The sequence below is a fragment of the Olea europaea genome, chromosome 11 (assembly GCF_002742605.1).
Source record: "Olea europaea var. sylvestris chromosome 11, O_europaea_v1, whole genome shotgun sequence".
In the NCBI taxonomy this organism is placed as follows: domain Eukaryota; kingdom Viridiplantae; phylum Streptophyta; class Magnoliopsida; order Lamiales; family Oleaceae; genus Olea; species Olea europaea.
The window spans coordinates 9733334-9755610 of record NC_036247.1 but is presented as its reverse complement, the minus strand read 5'-3'; the positions used below and the strand labels follow the sequence as shown (position 1 = coordinate 9755610).

General features: G+C 32.8%; 1 protein-coding gene across 3 annotated transcripts; it reads left to right on the top strand.

Moving 5' to 3' along the window:
- Nucleotides 1-5838: 5838 nt before the first annotated feature.
- On the top strand, nucleotides 5839-8692 carry LOC111403298. Of its 3 annotated transcripts, none has more exons than XM_023031744.1 (3): nucleotides 5839-5986; nucleotides 6852-7811; nucleotides 8412-8692. In XM_023031744.1, the coding sequence occupies exons 2-3, from the start codon at nucleotides 6854-6856 to the stop codon at nucleotides 8417-8419; spliced, it is 966 nt and encodes a 321-aa protein (XP_022887512.1). In that variant the 5' UTR covers nucleotides 5839-5986; nucleotides 6852-6853; the 3' UTR covers nucleotides 8420-8692. The 3 variants fall into 3 exon arrangements, with proteins under 3 accessions (XP_022887512.1, XP_022887511.1, XP_022887510.1); XM_023031743.1 differs by having other exon boundaries at nucleotides 6852-7814; XM_023031742.1 differs by having other exon boundaries at nucleotides 6852-7822; nucleotides 8414-8692.
- Nucleotides 8693-22277: the final 13585 nt, after the last annotated feature.

Here is a 22277-nt window from a genome sequence, read left to right as displayed (position 1 = left end):
TTCTTTGCTATTAGAACATATTAATATATCATTTATATAAACTATTAGAAATTCATTAAACTTTTTAAATATATTATCCATATTTATTTGATATATTTGTGATGCATTTTTCAAGCCAAATGGCATAACTAATCATTCATATTTTCCTTGAGGTGTGCTAAATGCAGTATATTGTATACTATCCTCTTCTATTTTTATTTGCCAAAATCCTGATTTACAATCAAATTTAGAATAATATTGTTTTCCTTTTACAGGATTTATTAATACTTCTTTATTTAGTAGAAAGTAACCATCAAATTTAGTATATTTATTTAGTTCTTTATAATTTATAACCATCCTAACTTTTTCTCTAATTTGTTCAGAGTGTTTCATAACCATAAAGGCTGGGTTACTATGAGATCCATTACTAGGTCTAATAAGTTTTTGTTCTAACAATTTTTTTATCTGATTTTTAAATTCTTGTGTATCTTCTATAGTATAAATCATTGGTCTTACTCTTATTATAACATTTTTCGTTAATTCTATTTTGGCTTTTGGATGATGTGGTTTCCAAAATAATAATGGATTTTTTCCATAAACTTTTTCTAGTTGTTTAATAATTTTTTCGATATTCATTTCTATTTCTTTTTTTTGAACATTTTTATATATTATTCTTTTATTTTTTTATTTCATTATGTATGATTGGTTTTTTCTCCCATTTATTATCACTACGCTGGGCTGACTGAACTCTATAAGATTTAAATTCTCTAGGAATTTTTAGTAAATGTTCACAAGGTGTTTATAACATTATCATGTAATTATTTTGTTTATAATATTGAAATTGTTGTATGAAATCATTTCCTAATAATATGTCACATTCTAATTTATCATAATTATAAATTTTATTTATTATCACTTGTTTACTTCCAAAAATTATATTAACTTTATCAGCACTATTAATTATTTGAGTACTTTCTCCTGTAACGCCAGTTATTTTTATATTACTATTATTATTCCATGATTTTATCAAAAAACTCTTAAATATTGTTATATCACTTCTTGTATCTATCAAAGCACAAATTGTTATATTTGTTTCTACAATAGTAATTTGTATATACACAGCTAATGAAAAACTTATCTGATTATTCATTTAATATTTTTTACATAATGTAGTTTATCCATTATGAACAATATATAATCCTTATCTTTTTTATACTATAATCTTCTAATCCATTTAGAAAAATCATTCCTAAAAGTATATGAGGGTTTATATCCATACTTCTATCTATATAACATGGTACTAAAAGATCTATTCCTCCTATTTTTATTCGTACTTTAACCTCTAAATCTATTATATGTACTTGTCCGTCAAAATTTACATACTTATATGGTTCAGTTTTATGAGTTATTAGTCCTTTGTTTCTAATCGAAGCTATATGACATTCACTGACTCCTGTATCTATTAATGTATTTGGTCCATTTATATTTCCTCTTCCATTATAATATTCTCCTTTTATTTTCATGTTTCCAACATTCCTATGTAATTTTATTTCTTTTATTTTGTTGATTTCTTCTAACTGGTTTTTATTAGGCATTTTAAGACTTTTTGATCTTTTGATTAATTTTCCATCCTTAAATGTTATGTTATTGGAACATTCTCCTTTATTTAATTCTGTTATTTCAGGTTTATTTTTTGCTATGCTAAATTCATATTCTTCTGGAATTAAACTTATTTGTTTATTTAGTTCTATTATTTTACTAATATCTTTACATTCTTTTTTAATATATGGTTTATTGGAATAAATATTTCCATAATTAGAATTGGTAAATGTGTATAAAGCTCTATATTCTATAGTCATAATTTGATCACCTGGTTGCATAATATCATCTCTACGAAACTTAAAATGTAGTCCTAAAACTTCATTAAAATTCATATCTTTTAATAATACACAATATTTTGGATCACATGTAAACATAATTTTTTGATATACTAAATTTCCTTCTATTGTTCCTAAATGACTATCTTTTAAATTTATTATTCTTCCATCATGTAAGTTTATTGTTAAGGGTGAATCTATCCCTTCTCTAAATAGTGATTTAAACATTATTTGTATTCCTACTAAATAAACATATTGGATTTTTTCACTTTGTTTTTTGCTAATTTTTGTTAATAGTTCATCAATTGTATTTCTTGTTAAAAGATTTATTTTATGTTGCCTATAAGTCGTTCTTACATTTATGGTTTTTCTATTTCGTGATATTCATTTATTGCTATTCTTTCTCTTTTCCAAATTCTATCAAAGACTTCCCATTTTCCTATTTTTAGGTCTAAAGATAATTTTTGCAATTTTCTAAACTTGTTATTGTCAAAAATGACTTTTAATCCATATTCTTTTATTCCTTCAAATTCTAGAATATTTATATTATTACTTTCTATTTCTTCAATTTCTTTATTCAGATCCTGATCCATCTTCTTTTGTTTCACTTATATATACTTCTTGATCATAATATTCTTCAATATCTGATATTTCACTTAATTCATCTTTTTTTTCTAAATATTCTTTTTGTAATATTCTTAACTTTCCTTTTATCACAATCGGGGCTTATATGACATATCTCTCCACAATTCCAACATTTACATTGACTTTCGTTTTTCTTATAATTTTTATTTTTCTGTTGATTATATGAGTTATTTTTTCTTTTATAATACATTCTTCTAGGTTTTATATATTTTTTATTAAAATTTCTAAATTTTTTAAACTTTTTATTTTTATATTTTCTTTTATTAATTCTTCTTTCAGGATTACATCCCCGTTGCACGGGAGTTTCCATATCTTCACAACATATTTTAGTTAGTTTTCCTTATTTTTTCATTAATTGCATTTGTTGACGAATATATGCAAGTCTTTCAAATAAAATTTTTATTCTTGAACCTAAAGTCCTAGGTATTCCAATATTATCTCTAACATATTTTTCAAATTCTATTTTAAAATATATTCCCCATGAACCTGGTAACTTATTATAATACATGTCTTAGTATACTTCTTCATTTTCATTACTATAAAATTGAACATAATAGTAATTTCTAAATTCACAAGTATATTTTTTAATTTTACACATATCACATATTGTTAAATTTATTAATTTTATTCTAGCATTATCTTTTTCTCTTATTGATTCCTCTTCAGCATTTCTTATCCAATTTTCTCCTAAAAATTCATCTGAAATATATTCTACTAATTTTTCTATACCTTGTCTATCTGATTTGATTATTTCTGTTTGTACATTTCTTTTTATTAATGTTTTTATATCATTGCTTATTCCTTCCCACCAATTTTTAACATCTCCTTCAAAGGATGCTATTAATAACTCTATTCCCCTTTCAATACTCTCCCAAGTGTCATATTTATTATATAAAAAGAATAATATCATCGAGTCTGCCCAAGTTATTAAAACTTTTTTTGTATCTATTTTACAATTTAAATCTAATTTTGTTCCTCCATGATTAATTGGTTTATAATAATTATCATTTAATTCAAACCTACTTTTATATTTATTTCCTTTAGGTGGTTATCTATATCTTACATTATCATAGAATTGTTTATATGATTTATTATATATAGGTGCATAGCTTTCATCTGTATCACGTAATTATTGTTTAGATGTTCTTACTGGATTAGGTTCTCATCCAATATTCATTAAAACTTGGTATTCACTTATATCAGTTAAATTTAATTAATCAAAATTTTCTATTAATAAGTCTAACTCTTCATTCATTTTTATCTTCTTTTTCTTCTATTTTTAATTTTCCTAATGATTTTTCTTGAGATTCTTTTTCTTCTTCTAGTATTTTTGGTAATATATTCTTTCTAAATTCATCATCCATGCTTCCTGTTTCTATCACTATATTTTCTTTTTCTATATGTTTCTTTCCTGTCCGAGTCATTTCTTTTTCTATAAGTTTTTTCATCTTTAATTTTATTATTTTCTTTTAATTCTCTAATCTCAATTTTTAATATATTTATATCGTTTTTTATTTCTTTTACTTCATTTCTCAAATCTTGTATATCATTTATTAACATTTTTATTAATGATTTTAATTCTTTCATATATTTACTTACTGACATCTTAACTTTTTCTTATTTCTAACTCATAAGTTAATTTGCATCTTTTATCTTCATTTTTATCTATTATTTTCCTAAATCTTCTTTCAACTGTTTCTGGATCTACTAATTCTTCTTTTACTATAGTAAAATATTTGCTTTCAAGTATTAGTCTTTCACATTTTAATTTTGCTAATTGTCTATTATTTGGTATTCTCATTCCTTCTGGTATTAACATTATATTTCTTATTTCTTCTTGTATTTTATCCATTTTTAAAAGTAATTTATTTAATTTTTGAAGTGTATTATCGCTTGTACTCATACTTTTATTTTTTTATAATATAAATTAATTTTTTCATCTAAATATATATCAATAATTTTCTCATAAATATATCTTTCTTTTATTGATTCTATTATTAATTTTTCTAATATCTATTCCTTTATTTCTTTAGGTAATTCTTTAGTTATTATTAGTGTCATTATTTTTAATTTATTGTTAATAGGTTTTAGAAATATATAACTACCTCTTTCTTCTTCTAATTTATAATAATTATTTATTTTTCTTATTTTTATTTCCATGATATCTATAAATTATTATTTTAAAGATGTATAATTTAATTATTCTTTTAAATGTCTATTATTTAAATTATAAAGCCTAAGTATCAATATGTATCTAAAATTTTATTTCTCTAAATAATTTATTTGTTATAAATTTTCTCATGATCAATATATTTTTGTAAACATTTATATATATTAATTTAAGAATTATAATTTAAAGGTTTTCTTATGATTTCTATGACTCTGATACCAATAAAGGGGGCTACTTAGAGCGAACAAAAATCAAATAAAAAAATAATATATTAATCAAATAAAAATATCAAGTTTCTCAACTATTGTCTAAATTTTTAAGGACTAAAATAGAAAGTTTTTATATTATGGTACCTTGTTATTAATATTCAAATGGAGGTCGTTTTTGGTATGCAAAATATCTAAGGGTCATTTTGGAAAACTAATCATTCTGTAAAGGTTATTTCCATGTATTTCCCCATATTTTGCAAGACAACCTTGCTAGACAGTCAGGGTGAAGTCCATGTTCAAATACATGTGGCGCCCCCCTATTGGAGGGGTGGTTGTGGACTTCACCCTGTCCAAAGGTTAATTGTTTGCAAGATTGGCTTGACAGAATTGAATTTGTTTGGCTAAGCTTAAGATAAATTATTATATTTTAAGTAACATTTTATCTCCAAATGAATATTAATATTTTATTTGTCAGTAAAAAAATTGTTTAATTTAATAATTCTTACTTTATTATAAAAATAAACTGCTAAGTAATTTTCAAATTTTGTATTCATTAAAATACGTATTTACATGTAAAGTATATCCTTGAATATTTGATAGGAGAAGTGATTTAAAAGTAAAGTTCAATTAAAATTTAAATAAAATTACTCATAAGTAAATAGTTCTTTTTTAAGTCCTTGTTTAAGCTCCATTTTAGGGAAAAATATATTTTCGAATAGTAATTTTTGAAAAATGTATAGTTAAAAATAAAAAATAAAAAATTCGATTTATGTGTAAAATTATTTTATCGAAGAGTGTACAATTGAAATGAGTTTTAGAAAAAAATAAATTTTTGAAAAAATGGACTAAAAGAAAGGCTTGATAATTAATTTTTTAATCATAAGGTTTAATAATAAATAAATTACTTATTTTAAACAGAAATATCTGTTCATTGACTACACGCGGATCGGATACGTGTACATTGGATCCCAGTCCTTGTTTTTGTCGGCAAATTTCACTCAACACTATTATATCATTTATAGAGTACGAACACCATTCCGCAACAATCGATTCTGATTCAACTCTCGGATCACAACTTTTCTCCGCTTCACTTGTCTGGGTCTAAGGTAAAATTTTATATTCTAATCGCTGTTTTTAAGTTATGGATTATGGATATGGATGTATATTTCGTTGTGCTGATCATTTGATATCATCAAGCTGTTTATTTGACAATTATTTTTAATTTGCTAATCATTTCACTCATTGATCTTGGATTTCTGTTTAGATCCATTGTTGTGCACCTCTTTACATTTCTCATGGTTTTGGATTCTGGGGCAATTCTACATCGACCTTTTAAATAAAAGAGGATAGATGACTGTGTTTGAGGCTCTGAGTTATACTCCAAAGGAGCCTTGATCTTTCGAAGATTTCTTTACCCCTTTTCTGTAATCACACGGTTTCTGCATTTCATTGATGTGCTTTCGGAACTTTTGACTTTCCGAAAACATTTTTAGTGTCTCAATCAAGTAAATATCTATCCTTTTTTATTTGAAAAGAATAATGCAATGTAGATGATAGGTCATTTTAGTTGGGTCACATGTCCCTAATTTTAAGATCATCTATCAATTAATGACACTTGAATGCCACCTTGACTGTTGCTTAGAATCAGGGGTGCTAAATGGCATTATTCATTTGGAAATGACTCTTGATTTGAAGAGTCTATATCACTATTCATTCTGGCATCATAAATTTGGTTACTCTGAGATAACTTCATCCCTGTGATCTTCTGGGAAATTTTCTAGGTTCTTGTTTATTGTTGTGTAGTTTTAACACTTCTTTGGATGATTCGGAATGGAAATGTTTATGAAACATATACGCAGCCATGTACTTTTGTATTAAACTTGACGACTTCATGCTTTCCTTCTTCCACGCCAATTGAATTTGTACAACTATTTATATTCCGCTTTTTAATTCCTTCAACATCTGGAACAGATATGGCTTCGTATGATAAACCAGAGGTAGTTGAGACCGAAGTCAAGGATAGAGAGAATGAGGAAGGCAAGAAAGATGAAGAAAAGGGTGGATTTATTGAAAAGGTTAAGGATTTCATCCATGATATTGGTGAGAAAATTGAGGAAACAATAGGATTTGGGAAGCCAACTGCAGATGTAACTGGGATCCATATTCCTCACATCAATCTTGAAAAGGCTGATATTGTTGTCGATATCCTTGTGAAGAACCCCAATCCTATTCCCATCCCTCTCATTGACATCAACTACTTAATTGAGAGTGACGGGAGAAAGCTGGTATCAGGCTTGATTCCTGATGCTGGGACGATCCATGCACATGGTTCCGAGACTGTTAAGATACCAGTTTGTCTGATATATGATGATATCAAGAACACATACGATGATATAAAGCCTGGAAGCATTATTCCATACAAAATCAAGGTTGATCTCATAGTGGACGTGCCAGTTTTTGGAAGGCTTACTTTGCCCCTTGAGAAGACTGGAGAGATCCCCATACCTTACAAGCCGGATATGGATGTTGAGAAAATTAAATTCGAGAAATTCTCTATTGAAGAAACTATTGCAAATCTTCATTTGAAGTTGGAAAACAAAAATGATTTTGACCTGGGGCTTAATGCACTTGATTATGAGGTTTGGTTATGTGATGTAAGCATTGGTGGTGCTGAACTTGCAAAAACTGCTAAACTTGAGAAGAATGGAATCACCTACATTGACATTCCCATCACCTTTAAGCCCAAGGATTGCGGTTCTGCTCTTTGGGATATGATCAGAGGAAGAGGTACTGGTTACTCAATGAAAGGGAATATCGACGTTGATACACCTTTTGGAGCTATGAAGTTACCCATCAGCAAGGAGGGTGGTACAACTCGTCTTAAGAAGAAGAAGGAAGACAGAGATGAAGATGAAGATGACGACGACGACGACGACGACGAGGTATATTATGTTACTTTAATGTGCCCTTTGTGACTTTAATCGTTCTATAACTGTTATAATTTGTAACTTTTAGGTTTTCGTTTTTCATATGTATGAAAAATTATTGAGCTGATAATTTGCTAAAAATTCATAAACCCATTCGTTCTGGGGAAGTATTGTTCCGATCGTTGACTAATCATTCTAATTCATGTTTTGTCTACTTGCTGGTGAAATAAGATCTTGTGCATGTTATACATTTTCAATGCCTGGAATGTGCAAAGATTACAAAAAAAATTCATGTACACAGTATTTTTCTCTCTACAAGCTCGTGTGCAACAATTCCTATCCTTCTCTCTCGCCAGGTACAAGTTAGGCGACATAAATTTATTGGAGGTATTTGTTAATTTGAAAAGTTGTCAATCAAGGCTGCATTAACATGATTACTGACTTGTCTTTTAAATATTTTCTACTTAGCAACTATGAATACTTGCTTTTCCTTCCATAGCTTTTAATGCATACTCTGTCAGCATATTCAATGTCGTCCATCTTTTCTGGGTGATTTTGTATCATTAACCCGTATATCTGATCATAATTTTGCTATTTCTTTTGTAGGATTGAAGTTTATTGTTGAAGTGCTGATCGGGAGCTACTTATCCTTAGTTTTTTTTTTTTTTTTTTTTTTTTTTTTTTTTTTTTTAATTTGCTCTAATAAAGTATAGGAGCTTAAACTCAGGTATCTATTTCAGGTGATGATCAATGTATTATTTAGGTCTATGCGTGTGCTCTCATATGGTTGGTGCTACATACGCTTCTTGCTTTGTATGGGCTCTTTGTTGTTATCATGACGTAAGAAACTTGGATTTATGGTGCTACTTGATATGGTTTTTTAAATTGAGGACTAAAATGCTTTTCATCAAATGCTTGTGGTTTCTTCGTCTAGATAACGAGAACCCAATTTTAGGTTCATTTATTCCTTGTGCTATTGTACTGTTGCTTTCAACCTTTATCCAAAGAAAAACTCGATCTCTTAAAAGAGATAGAGGTATAGAATCCGTACTTTGTTCCTCCCTGCTGATAGGTTTGAGAGGTTAAGCAGTTCTACAAGTACTGGGCAGCAATGCTCGAGGGGTGGAAGCCATTGAATAGGAGGATTTATGTTAAGTGGAAAAGAGGAAATGAAGGAAAAGGTAGCTTTATACCTATTATCAGCCATTCTAGAGTTTAGCTTTTGGTTACCATCAACAACAAACTCGACACTTGATTAGGTTGTATAGCTCCTATGTGCAAGTATTATAATTTTAACTCGTTGGAGCAGCTCAGACTAAGAAGAGTCTAGTTTGATGAAGACCATGACAAGATTTTAATATTTTTATGGATACCAAAAATGCCATATTTTGTGGGGGAAAATTTGATAGGCCCCCGGTAATATTTACATACACACGGAGGTATAAGGAGGTAGTCAAGTCAGAGGCCAAGTCAGCTGAGTAACAGAAATCAATTTTTATTTGCATGACGTTTTGTTAATCTGTTAGTTGTTAGGGGGAGGGTAGTGAGTCAGTTGGAAGATTGTCAATAAATGTAAAGTGGAAAGGGGTAGAATATTCGTTTAGAAATCAGGAGTCTTTTAGGAAAGTTGGAGTCTCTCGAATGCTCCTAGTTTTTCTGTTTTATACTGTTCAATAAAAGTTACAGTTTGGGTTACAATTCTTTTAACCTTCTGATAAACCTTCCAGTGTTATTGGTTTAGGGTCCTATCATTTTTGTATCAGATCATCTCGCACCTGGGAAAGATGACTATCGGGTCGAGTGGACTCCTTGGAAGGGAAGATAGAGGGCGTGCAGAAGGACATGACGTCACTAATAGAAAAATTCAATGTAATGATGGGCAGATGGTAGAAGCAGAAAGGAGGAGGAAGGAGTACCCACGAAGCAGCCACAGATTCCCCTAGTAACCCCGAAGTTACCGCCATGTCTAGTGAGGTCGATGACAACCTTGAAGGGAGGAAAGTCCACGAGGAGGAGCTACGAACGGAACACCGGAACTAGAGGCTAGAAATGCCCATCTTCAACGTTGAAAATCCGGATGGGCGGATTTTAAGAGTAGAACGATATTTTCGTATAAATCAACTGTCAAACTGGGAGAAATTAGAAGCAGCGACAGTATGCTTCGAAGGAGAAGCGTTAGCTTGGTATCAATGGGAGGAAAGCCGGCAACCTGTGCGTCGATGGGAGGACTTAAAGACCTTAGTATTGGAGAGGTTTCTCCCATCACAGGAGGGTACTCAGTTGGAGAAACTGCTTGCGCTTAAGTGGGAAGGGTCCGTTCAGGATTACCGGCGTGCTGAAGTGCAATTTCGTCAATGGATTAACTCCCATTATACGGGCTGAAATAAGAATGTTGAAGCCTCGTGGGTTAGCCCACACCATGGTGCTAGCCCAACGGGTCGAAGACATGAATGAAGCAATTGGCATGGCCCAACTACAATTAGGAGTAATATAAACAGCACTGCCTACAGCCCGTTTAATTACTCCCAAAACTCTCAGAATGTAAATACGACCTCACTCCAGCGACTTCTAGCAGCACCTTTGAAGCCCTTGACCCCCAACCCATGCGGTCCAGTAACCGAAAAAGGGGGGACACCATACTAAAGATTGATAGATGCGGATCTTCAGCTAAAGGGGGAGAAAGGATTATGTTATAAATGTGATGAGAAATACCAACCGGGACACAAGTGCCGCCTCAAGGAGTTGCACGTCCTTGTTGTTCAAGATGAGGAAGGGTTGGAAGTGTTGGGAATCTACTTATACATGCACAGCGGAAAATTAAATTATTTCGATTCCCACCCAATAGATCTCATTGTGTTTGGTTAGGAATTGTGATAAGATTGTACCTTTTCCAGATCTGCAATCCTTTTACTTTTCTTTTCGTTCCACAACTTTGATTCGCCACCACAGCTGTCCAATTGTCCAGCCTCCAACGATGATCCACATAGAGAATATGATTGCAGCCTCTAGGGTTTTCTCTTGTGCTAGCAAGAATAATGAAAACCTTATTGGACCTCAAACCCTAGTTATGTATTTATATAAACCCAAATAGGCTCGGCTCGGCCCGGTCCGGTCTAATAATTAATTAATCCAATTAATTAAACCCGGTCCGTGAATTAATTAATCCAATTAATTAATTCGAAAATATAAATAACAAATCCAATTAATTAATTTATCCAACGATTGTTAAATTAATCAATTGGCAATTTGCAATCTTCCAATTCTCTTTTGTGTGCGACCCATTAGGTTCCCGACCACGATGCCTAACGACGTGAAATATTATTTTGATCTAATCAAAATTGATAAATTAAAATACCCTTTTAATTTATCGTCAATTCACATTCGCCGTCCCTGATTGACATCTAGCAATGTGTCAGGGCAATACATGTGACGGGAAATGTCACGTGGTATGACAAAACCAAATTCGTTCGTTTACCGTGAAACTATAATCCCTTCGTCAATATGATGCGATCAATTACGAGATACGAAATTGTGTCAATCTCGATCATCGATCATATCTTTCATTCCACTATTAAGTCAATATAAATCGAAAACTCCTTTTCGACTTATGAGTACACCTTGGCCAAGGATTTCATCATTGACTTAATTGAATGAAACGCAGATCATAATCTCCTACTATCTAAGAGTGACGAATCCTTTATTGATCAATCACAACCTTCATACGATTCTTGACGTACCCGAACGATGTCGTATTAGCGGCCCTTTTCAGAGCAACATCCAACACCGCCAAAGTATGACTGTCCTCATATAAGGTACCATGACGACCTCAAGTCAAAGGACCAATTTCACTACCGAACGTTAGAGATTAACCACCGACACTCAGATAGTTATCCATGTGGAATCTCTCGACGGGTCTCCAATGTTTTGTTCTATAACAAACATCCACGTGTTCATTTAAGTGTCACCACACTTTAACTTGTGAGATCAGCTACTTACTTCACAAGTAAGAAATGCCACACGTGATGGTCTATCCGTAATAACGATATCCGTATCTCGTTATTACTTACGACCACGGATGATTTAAGATTCAATCAGATGTAATTTGTATCTCACAATCACAACTCCTTGTGATTAACAAATTACAAATATTTGAATCTACGGACTCTATTATTTATTTAATTGTCTATTAATTAAATAATAGATCTGCCATTTAATTGCATTAATTATATATAAAAGTATTTATGTCCAAAGTTGATTGGACCTAGGGCATAATACTTACAGGAAGAAATGGTGGAATCGGGAGCTGAGGTAGGAGAACATGATGTACACAAAGTAGTGGAACTATCTCTTAACTCGGTGGTTGGGCTGATCACCCCGAAGACAAAGAAGGTGACTAGGTATATGTGAGGTCACGCTGTAGTTGTGCTCATTGATTGTGGGACAACTACAACTTTATATCCTCGAAATTGGTAAAGAAGCTAAACATTCCAGTGACAGGGACTAACATGTACGGAGTCACTATCCACAGTCAAGGGAGGAGGAATTTGCAAAGGAGTAGTCGTGTCACTGCCCAGCATCGAGGTGGTGGATGATTTTCTCCCTCTCATGCTAGGAGTTGACCTGATTTTGGGAATGAAGTGGCTAGGTACTCTAGGCTAGACACATGTGTATTAGGGAAGGCTAATAATGAAGTTTAAGGTGGAAGGGCATTCAATCATGTTGCAAGGAGACTCCAGTCTACAAAAGACTTAGGTCTCCATTAAATCAATGGTCAGGAATTTCAAGGAGGAAGACCAAGGAGTACTTCTGGAATTAGGAAGCCTGAAGCTAGAAGATGAAAGACAAGGGGTTAAGGCAGTTGATGAGGTGACTGATGTATTATAGCGTCACCGCCAAGTCTTTTGAGTGGCCAAACAAGTTACCTCCGGTGCGTTCCCACGATCATGCGATTGTGCTCCAAACCGGGGTAGCCTCGATGAATGTAAGGCCATATCGTTACCCGTATTTCCAAAATATCGAGATAGAGAAGCTAGTGCGAAACATGCTGAAGGCAAGGGCTGTAGTCCTTTTTCGAGCCCGGTTCTGTTGGTTAAAAAGAAGGATGGGAGTTGGCGCTTTTGCGTAGATTACCGGGCATTAAACAAAGTAACAGTTTCAGATAGATTTCCTATACCAATGATTGATGAATTCTTAGATGAGCTCCGTGGGGCGAACATCTTCTCTAAGCTGGACTTAAAATTAGGGTACCACCAGATACGAATGAGGCGGGAAGATGTACCAAAAACGGCTTTTCGAACTCACGAGGGCCACAATGAACTTTTGGTCATGTCATTTGGACTGACAAATGCATCGGCTACATTCCAAGGTTTGATGAATGATGTATTCCGACCTTATCTCAGAAAATTTGGGTTGGTTTCCTTTGACGACATTTTAATAAACAGCACAACGTTGAAGAAACACCAAGCACACTTGGACATTGTCCTCACGTGCTTACAGCAACACAAGCTAGATATAAATGAGAAGAAATGCCCATTTGGGCAGCTTCAACTGGAATATTTGTGCCATATTATTTCTGGGAATGGAGTGGCAGCTGATAAGTCTAAGGTCGAGGCAATGTGTAACTGGCCTAAGCCTAAAAACCTTCAAGAGCTTCGCAGATTCTTAGGTCTCATCGGCTACTATCGTCGTTTTGTGGAAGGTTATACTAAGATCGCTTGGCCACTAACTGAATTGTCGAAAAAAGATGGGTTCATCAGGAGTAAGGCAGCGGAGGATGCTTTATGCAACCTGAAGAAAGCTATGACAAAAGTTCCGGTCCTCGCTTTACCAAACTTCTTACAAGTTTTCGTGGTAGAGACGGATGCCTCGGGTCAAGGGTTACGGGCAGTTTTAATGCAAAGGCAGCACCCAATGGCTTACTATAGTTAGGTGCTTCCTCTTAGCGCTAAATGCAAGTAGTTTATGAACGCGAATTGATGGCCAAACTGAAGTCGTCAACCGTTGTTTGGAAACTTAGTTGATTCGCCTCAAGTAAACCCCGCTCATGGTGACAATGGTTATCATGGGCAAAATTCTGATATAACACCTCATTTCACACTGCAACGAAGCACACTCCTTTTTAGATTGTATATGGCTGTGATTCTGCACCCGTTCTACCATTTGAGAAAGGTATGACAGCAATATCGTCAGTTGAACCGTCTTTAGTCAGCAGAGATGAAGTCCTCCAACACCTCAAGATGCATTTGCTACGTGCCCAACATAGGATGAAACATCAGGCAGATAGGCACCGTCGCGACATCCAGTTTGAAGTTGGGGACTTGGTTTACCTGAAATTACTTCCTTACCGTCAAACCTCAATGGCTCGTTGCTCTTCAGCAAAGCTCTCTCTTAGGTATTATGGACCTTTCGCAGTTGAGGCCAGAGTTGGGCAAGTGGCTTATAGGTTGAAACTTTCTCTTGAATCGGCCATACATCCTGTTTTTCATGTATCACAACTTCGGAAGGCAGTAGGAAATGCTCAGACTATCTCCCATCTTCCACAACATCTAGCTGTGGAAAATCAGTACAAAGGTAAAGCCTGAGTCCATATTGCAGGTTCGTACCAGTTCAGCAAGAGATTCGGTTCCTGAAGTGTTGATCAAGTGGAAGAACTCCCCTAGACTTTGAAGCTACATGGGAATCTATTAAGAACATGCATCGGCAATTTCTCGACTTCCACCTTGAGGACAAGGTGGATTTTGGGGTCGGGGCAAGTAATGATAGGCCCCCGGTAATATTTACATATACACGAAAGAATAAGGAGGCAACCAATTCAGAGGCCAAGTAACAGAACAGATGCCAAGTCAGCTGAGTAACAGAAATCAATTTTTATTTGGACAACGTTTTGTTATTCTATTGGCTATTGGGTGGGTAAGGTTGTGAGTCAGTTGGAAGATTGTCAATAAATGTAATGGAAAAGGGGGTAGAATATTCATTCAGAAATCAAGAATCTAGTATGAGGGTTGGAGCCTCTTGAATGCTCCCAGTTGTTCTGTTTTCTACTGTTCAATAAAAGTCATAGTTTGGGTTACAGTTCTTTTAACCTTTTATAGACCGTCCAGTGTTATCGGCTCAGGGTCCTATCAAATTCTATTTCTAAAGAGAGATGTCTCTTTATATTTATGCCGCTGTACAAATATGAGAATCATTTCTCGGCAATTGTACCTTCATTTACTTAAAGATAACTCAAAACCTTGTGATTAGGCAATAGATTATATGGTTTCACATTTCATTGCGAAAAATGTCATTTTCATCAATTTGAAACGTAGTGATGTTTTGCACATTATAGGCCAAACGTAGGGACGTTTTGTGCTAAGCCTTTTAATAATTATTTGGACCCACTTGCATTTTTTAAAACATTTAGGAGTAAGATTGCAATTTATTCTTTATTCTTTATTCTTTATTTTTTTTTGTTTTATTTAAATATGAGGGTATTTTGGTCATTTTATATTCAAAAATGGTGAAAATGACGTTTTTTGAAATGAAATGTTGAAATAAGGACGAGAATGCAAAAAAAGAAAAAGAAAAAAAAGAAACATAAGGACATTTTCCGTAATAAGTGTCAAATGTAGGGACATTTTGTGCTATTAACCCCATTTTTTAGCGATTTTACTTCCCTTGGACACGTGTTATTTCATCACTAGAGGGTTCTTAAATGGATTTTGGTTCTAGAAGGTTCTATCTGGAGCATGTGGTGTTCGTCCATTAGCTGGATCTTTCATTTCATCTTTTTACCATTTTTCAATGTGGCAACTCCGAGGGGATATTTGTTCATTTTCCTTTTTTGAAACAGGGTACTTGAGTACCTCCATAACTTCAATTGGGATGCTTTATTGGAGTTCAATTTGTTACAATATTATAGAATAATATAAATCGATCTTTTATGGTAAGAACAAAAAAAATTAGAGTGAAACTGTAGAAATGTATGAACCGATGAAAACTATTATAAGTCTGCAACTCGAGCCCTATGTAAACACGGTTTCCTTAAAACAGATTCGTCCCCTTACCATAAGTGCTCGAGATTAGTTTGTACGTCTGTCTCCCAATAAACAACAGATGAACCAGTAGAATTCGAGCATTTCAATTTCTACTTCAGCGAAATGAATTTGTGCCAGAACAGTACCATCAAGACTTAGCTAGAAAATGGAAATTTTTCTAAGGACTCGAAGAGATATGGAGCTGTAAATTCTATAGCGACATGGAACTTGAACTAGAAATTCAAGTGTTGAATGGTGGAAAACGAGCTCAATTAGTGGATACTTGTAAGGGAACAATTTTTGCTCCGTTCGATTTGACATTCGTGTATGCTGGTCGCGCTCGCACATAAGTTCAAGATTTGATGTACAATTTTGATCATTGATTTGCACTCTCGCTGCGCGCATGTAGATGGAGCATTTATGCTATATATGATTACCCCCTTTTAAAGCGTAGCCATGTATAAAGTGGTCATTGTTTTTATTAACTTTCTATGTGGGATTCACTTCAATATAATTAGCCCTCCACATAAAACATTTTTCAATGATCCAATTTGAACTCCAATATTTCATTTACCCATTTATTATTTTTGGCAAATAAATATATGATTTCGATCTTCTCACTGAGGAGAACACGGAATCAACTTCGATCTTTCAAACTGAACCAACGGATCTCATCTAAAATTGTGCCAAAAGTCATCTCTAAAGAGCCATTTTTCTAACACGATTAATATAATGCGATTTGGTTTGACCATGCGAGTCAAATTGATTTCTAAATAAGTGGAAGTATCTACAGGTTCATAGGTCTGCCTCGGGTTGTAGCTCTGCCTTAACGAAGTGATTCTTACGAAGTTTAGCTTATTCTTATTTTATTTTGAGGTTGTTTTGGTTGGTCATGTGACTTCTTTCTTTATATGTGGATCTAGTCTGTACCTATGGAGGACAATTTGTGCTATGTGGAATCATGTAATAACAATTACTAGAGGCGCCCCTTTCTTGATCATATGTGGTATTATTCATTTATAACATTTTTCACGTAGTTTTTGAGTTTGCATTTTGTGCAAAATGTGAAATACATGTTGCAAAGGACCCATATATTAAAATGAATTTCGAAGGAGGCAATCATCGTATAAACAAGAAATACGCAATCGGCGCAATGGAAAATGCAAAAATGTGAAATACATGTTGCGAATACGAAGTATCTAACCCATATGTTAAAATGCATTTCACAGGAGGGAATCATTGTATAAACAAGAAATACTCAATTTGCGCAATCTAGTCTCTTTTCGGCATAAGAGTAACGCTACTATATTCTGAAGGAAAAAATCATATGTACAGAAAAATGCTTCACAGAAGTGTTTCAGATGCTACGATGGCAGCTTTTGATTGGATCTATTTTTTCGTGTTCTTTGCCATGGGCCCATGAGCAAATGAAAAATCATCAATTATATATCTGTAAAAATCTCGTGAATTAAATTTTGTACACCTAACACCGTTCTATCCAATTTTAACAAGTACCCAATCATATGATACCTTTTAGTGAATAAGCTTTAATGAAGAGTAACACATTTTTATTAAAAAGTTTTAATAGTTATAATTAACATGAAAAAAATTGGAAAATTTTCAGTCTACTTTGAAATCAGTACAGTTTTTTGTAGTGAGGTTAACCCAAGTCATTTAAAGGGTCTAATAATTATTTCAAGTGGAAATTACAAGAAACCCTAGTGTAAAAATTCTGTATTCTAAAATCAGGTGGGAACTTTCACATTTCACAAATAAGATATTTCACATTTAATTACAACTATTAAATATACAATTTTCATCCGAAAACCCTATAAATTTACTCCCTCCTTTCTCTTTCTATATTCGCCTCTCTCTCAAACAACTCTCATCGTCGTCTCACCTCTCAACTTGATAACGTTGGCGTCGATCTGAAGCCACTTGAAGCCATTGAACTGAAGGCACTAAAATCCATCGTTGCTAATGCTAAACGACGGTTGAGTTTTGCCCCCCACAGCGACGATCAGGTTAGACATCCAACCGCTTGCAACGATGAGCCTAGACAGAGATGATGGTTTAAGAGCGCGTTGTGCATGGCAGTGGAGATAGATTTATGGTTCGTGGCTTTTTTTTTTTTTTTTTTTTTTTGTGGGTTTTTGTGGGTTTTTTGGGGTTTTTTTGGGTTTTTTTTTTGGGGGTTTTTTTTTTTCGTCGTTGAGACTTGGATTTGCAAAGAAGTATATAAATAGAACACAATATGTAGGTGTAGTCGATATACAGCTTTTAAGGAATTCAAGTGAAAACTTTAAGAACACGAAATTTGGAATCCACCAAATTATGAAGAGAATAAACTAACAAATTTCATGGTTTTTTTTTTTTTTTTTTTTAATGATGGGTTTGTAGTGGTTCTTGTGGTATTTTTGTGATTATTTTTTAGGTGGTTTTGTGGTGGTGGGGGTGGTGGTCACATGTGGTGCATAAGAGAGATGGTTTCGAAGTTTGGTGTGTGATGGTGGCGCCTCAGCGCCACTGTATATTGGTCACAAATGTGACACTCGTCGCATTGGTGGTGGTGGGCGGCATCACTGGTGGTTGTTGTAGTGGTGTGGTGCTTTGGAGTGGTGGGATGGGGCATGGGTGCTATTGGTGTTGTAGTGGTAGTGATGTCGATGGTAGTGGCGATGGGCAACGTCGCTGGTGGTGGTTGACGGTAATGCGGTGCTTTGGAGTGGTGGGATGGGATGTGGGTGTATGTGACGATTTTATTGGTTGACTAAAAGTTATAACCAATAAATTGGTTAATTTGTGACCAATGTGGTGGTGGTTTTAGCGGTAACGGTGGTGGTGGTGCTATTGGAGGTAGCGTTGAAGTGATGGTCGTAAGAGTTGGTAATGGTTACAGATTATTTGGTTGATTGTAACTAGTGAGTTGGTTAATCTGTGATCAATAAGCAATATGTGACCACTGTAAAAGAAATTGTGACCAAGAAGTAATGTGTGACCTAAAAAATTAATAATTTTTGACTGTTTAATAAGTTGTGACTTATAATATTCGTGATCTGTGACCTATAATTTTTTTTATTTGTGATCGAAAAAAATATGCGACCTATAAAATTTTCTATTTGTGATTGAAAAATAAGTTGTGATCAATAATTTGATAAGTTGAAACTAAAAATTAATCCGTGACTAATTAATTTTTTGATTTTTGATCGATGAACAAATTGTGACCTACAAAATTTTTGAATTGTGATCATCAAATAATTTATGACATAAAATTTCTGATTTGTGACAAAAAAATAATAAGTAATTAATTAAATTGTTAATTTCTGACCAAATTGTATAAATATGCGACATAAATATATTTAATTAATAAAATAATTAATTAATTAATTAATTAAATCATAAATATATTTTAATAAAAATCTAATTTCTGAAATTTGAAACTTGTTTGCTCAATTTTGAAATATGTCATACTTATGAAATTTTCCTTCATTTCAACCCTAACAACTTTTTCTGGTGGACTAAATGGGCTGAGCAGAACCCCAACTCATGGGCCACCCTATTGAAGCTAGATGTAGTTGGGGGATAATGGCCCATTTACTTTAAAGATTCTTTAAATTGTAATCATAGATTTGCAAGTTGAACACCCTAAGCGCCTGTTTGATTACCCAAGAATTTCCATAGAAAATGAAAAATCAATTCCTTTTTCCAATATTTGTGATGTTTGACAAGATAAATTTTTCATGAAAAACCATTTCCATGGACCTTGACCACTTAGACATTTTTCACTATTTCATGGAATTTGAATTCTCACCATATTGGTGAGAATTCAAATTCCATGTTAGTGTAGCGGATTTTTATTTTTTTATTTTTTATTTTTTGCAATAGAAACAAATTTTATCCCTAATTGTAAAAAAATATTTTCATTTAATTGACAATTTTCATGTAAAATAAAGCCAAATGAACACCAAAATATAGATGATTTTTTGATTTTTTTTCCTTTTTTTTTTGTTGGCAATGAAAACAAATTCTAGGAACAATGGTAGATGTGGATATCCCTTAAATTGACAACTTTCATGTAAAATAAAGCCAAACGAATACTAAAAAACACTTTTTATTTCAACATTTTCCATGTGGAAATTATACCAATCAAATACTATCAATTGATAATTCTGAGGAAAACAATTTCTAGGCAATTCAATTAATTGGAATTCATTTTCTTTCCACCCAATTCCACATTTGCAATTAAACGGATCCTAAATTCTCTAAAGTTCCATGACAGCCGTAACATTTACGTCTAATTTGAATGATTTCGGCCGAACTAGATGTATAGTGCAGGTCAGGTTGCTCAACCTGGGGCCGCATTTTTAGTTGGCTAACCGGTCCTTGCTCAAAAAAAAAAAAAAAAGATAAAAAAAACACAATTGAAGTTGTTCTCAATAGATCACCTCACCCAGTAAATTTTCTTTAAGTTTTTATTTATTCTTCGTTGAGACTTTTGAAAAAAGGAAACCAAAAAATTAAGGAAAGCTTCGACGGATGCTTGATCTTAAAAATCTACATCGTCATTGAACTTTGCATAATGTTTTCTGTTAGTTTAATGATCAACAGAAAAATTGAGCATAATATTTTTCATTGACTACTAATATTGTTAGTTAACAACAAATTTGACAAAAACGTGTTTCTATTCGACGGACTTGAAGACTGATGAGTGTGTTTCACTCATCATATTAATGTTACTTAATCTTATTTTGTTTTGATCTTAGAGTTTTAGAACATTTTTATTTGTGTTTTCGCATTGTTTTATAGGTTTAATGAATTGGTGTTTGAATGATGCAAAACTCAGAGAAAATAGTGATTTGGCATAAATCAAGGAGAAGTTAATGTTGATTTGGTGAAACTTGATGATCGGATGTTAAATTGAAATAAAGAAGTGAATAATGACTGAAAAATGGGAAATTCAAAGTTCCCAGACTCAATTGTAACTTTTAATAGTTGATTTGTACCGCAAAATGATAATTGAAGAGTGCTAGGAGTCAATAGGCTACAATTTGAAATAAAAAATGTGTGAAATATGATCAAAATATTTTCACAAATTAATTTTCAACCGTACAAGTACGTTCCAGATTTTCAATTGGAGATTGATACCCATTTTTGACATAGTAAATGTTCAAGTTGGAAAAAGTTATTTGATGTAAGATTGTAGCTCTTTGAGTTATCTTTCCAACACATTTTGAATCGCCTCAAACTAATATCAGAAGAAAAAGTTTTGATAAAAATACTAAATAATGTACAATACTGATTTTCCACCGGAAAGTGGGCGCCGTAGTGCCACAATTGTGGCATCACGCCGCTGAGCGAGAAAATAATTTTTGAATTTTTTGAACTCTTTTCTTGGTCCAATCCGTCCCCAACCCTTCCAAAATTTCAAGATACTATAAATATAAACCTAAAGACCACTTTTCGGAGAGAATTGATGGGGATAAGATTCAAGAAATCAAGAGGAAACAAAGCAAGAAAATTGATTCAACCACCCAAAAAATAGTTTTACCTTTCTTCTCTCCATGTTATTTTTTTATGAATTGTATAGATTTATTGTCTCATATCATGAATTAAATAATTCTTCTAGAGTTTGATTAGCTAAAACTTGAGGATGATTTGAAGTTTTTTTTAGTTACTATGAAGTTTTCCAATTCTATTTATATGTGTTGTTGATTTAATACTTTCAATTAATTTGCCACTAATTGAATGATTAAATACTCGTCAATTTCGGTACCCGAAAGAAGGAAATTTAGGCTAGATCACAACAATAACATAACATAGATTTTATGGGTTTCGAAAAAAAGTGTAAAATCTATTAAACTTGTTCCATCTAAAAACCATGATCTTGATAAATCTTGATTTTAATTCGAAATAAAGATATTGAAATTAATTTCTAAAATTAATTTCTACCCGATGCTCAAGAGAGTGTGTAGAGTTACATTAGGATTCTTGCTTATAAACATGAAAAATTGATTGAAAATCATATTTGGTTGTTTGGTGAAATCATATCCTCTACTCTCATATATTGATTAATTCGTATAACTTGTATTTATTCATTGAAATCGTCATAATCATCCCTAGTTTAGATAAAACATTAATTCACTAATTCATTCATCTAGATAAAATAGAGGTCACACAATTATAGTACTTAATATAAAATTAAATTACAATCCCCGAATATTCAACACTCTAACTCCATTCATATATTAAAAAAATTAACATCGTACACCTACGATATAATTTTCGTTGTATAAAACGAGTGACATAGACCTTAGAATATTTGATGACAAATCCAGTCTTCTGTCATGATCATATAGCTCTTGGACCCATGGGATTGGCCACAAATAGAACAGTGGACATTTCTAGGAATGTTTTCCAGTCAATTTTGTTGATTGGACAGTGAAGAAACATAAACT

Coding starts and splice junctions, on each gene's coding strand:
- LOC111403298 (XM_023031742.1), top strand. CDS start 6,854: ATGGCTTCGTATGATAAACCAGAGGTAGTTGAGACCGAAGTCAAGGAT.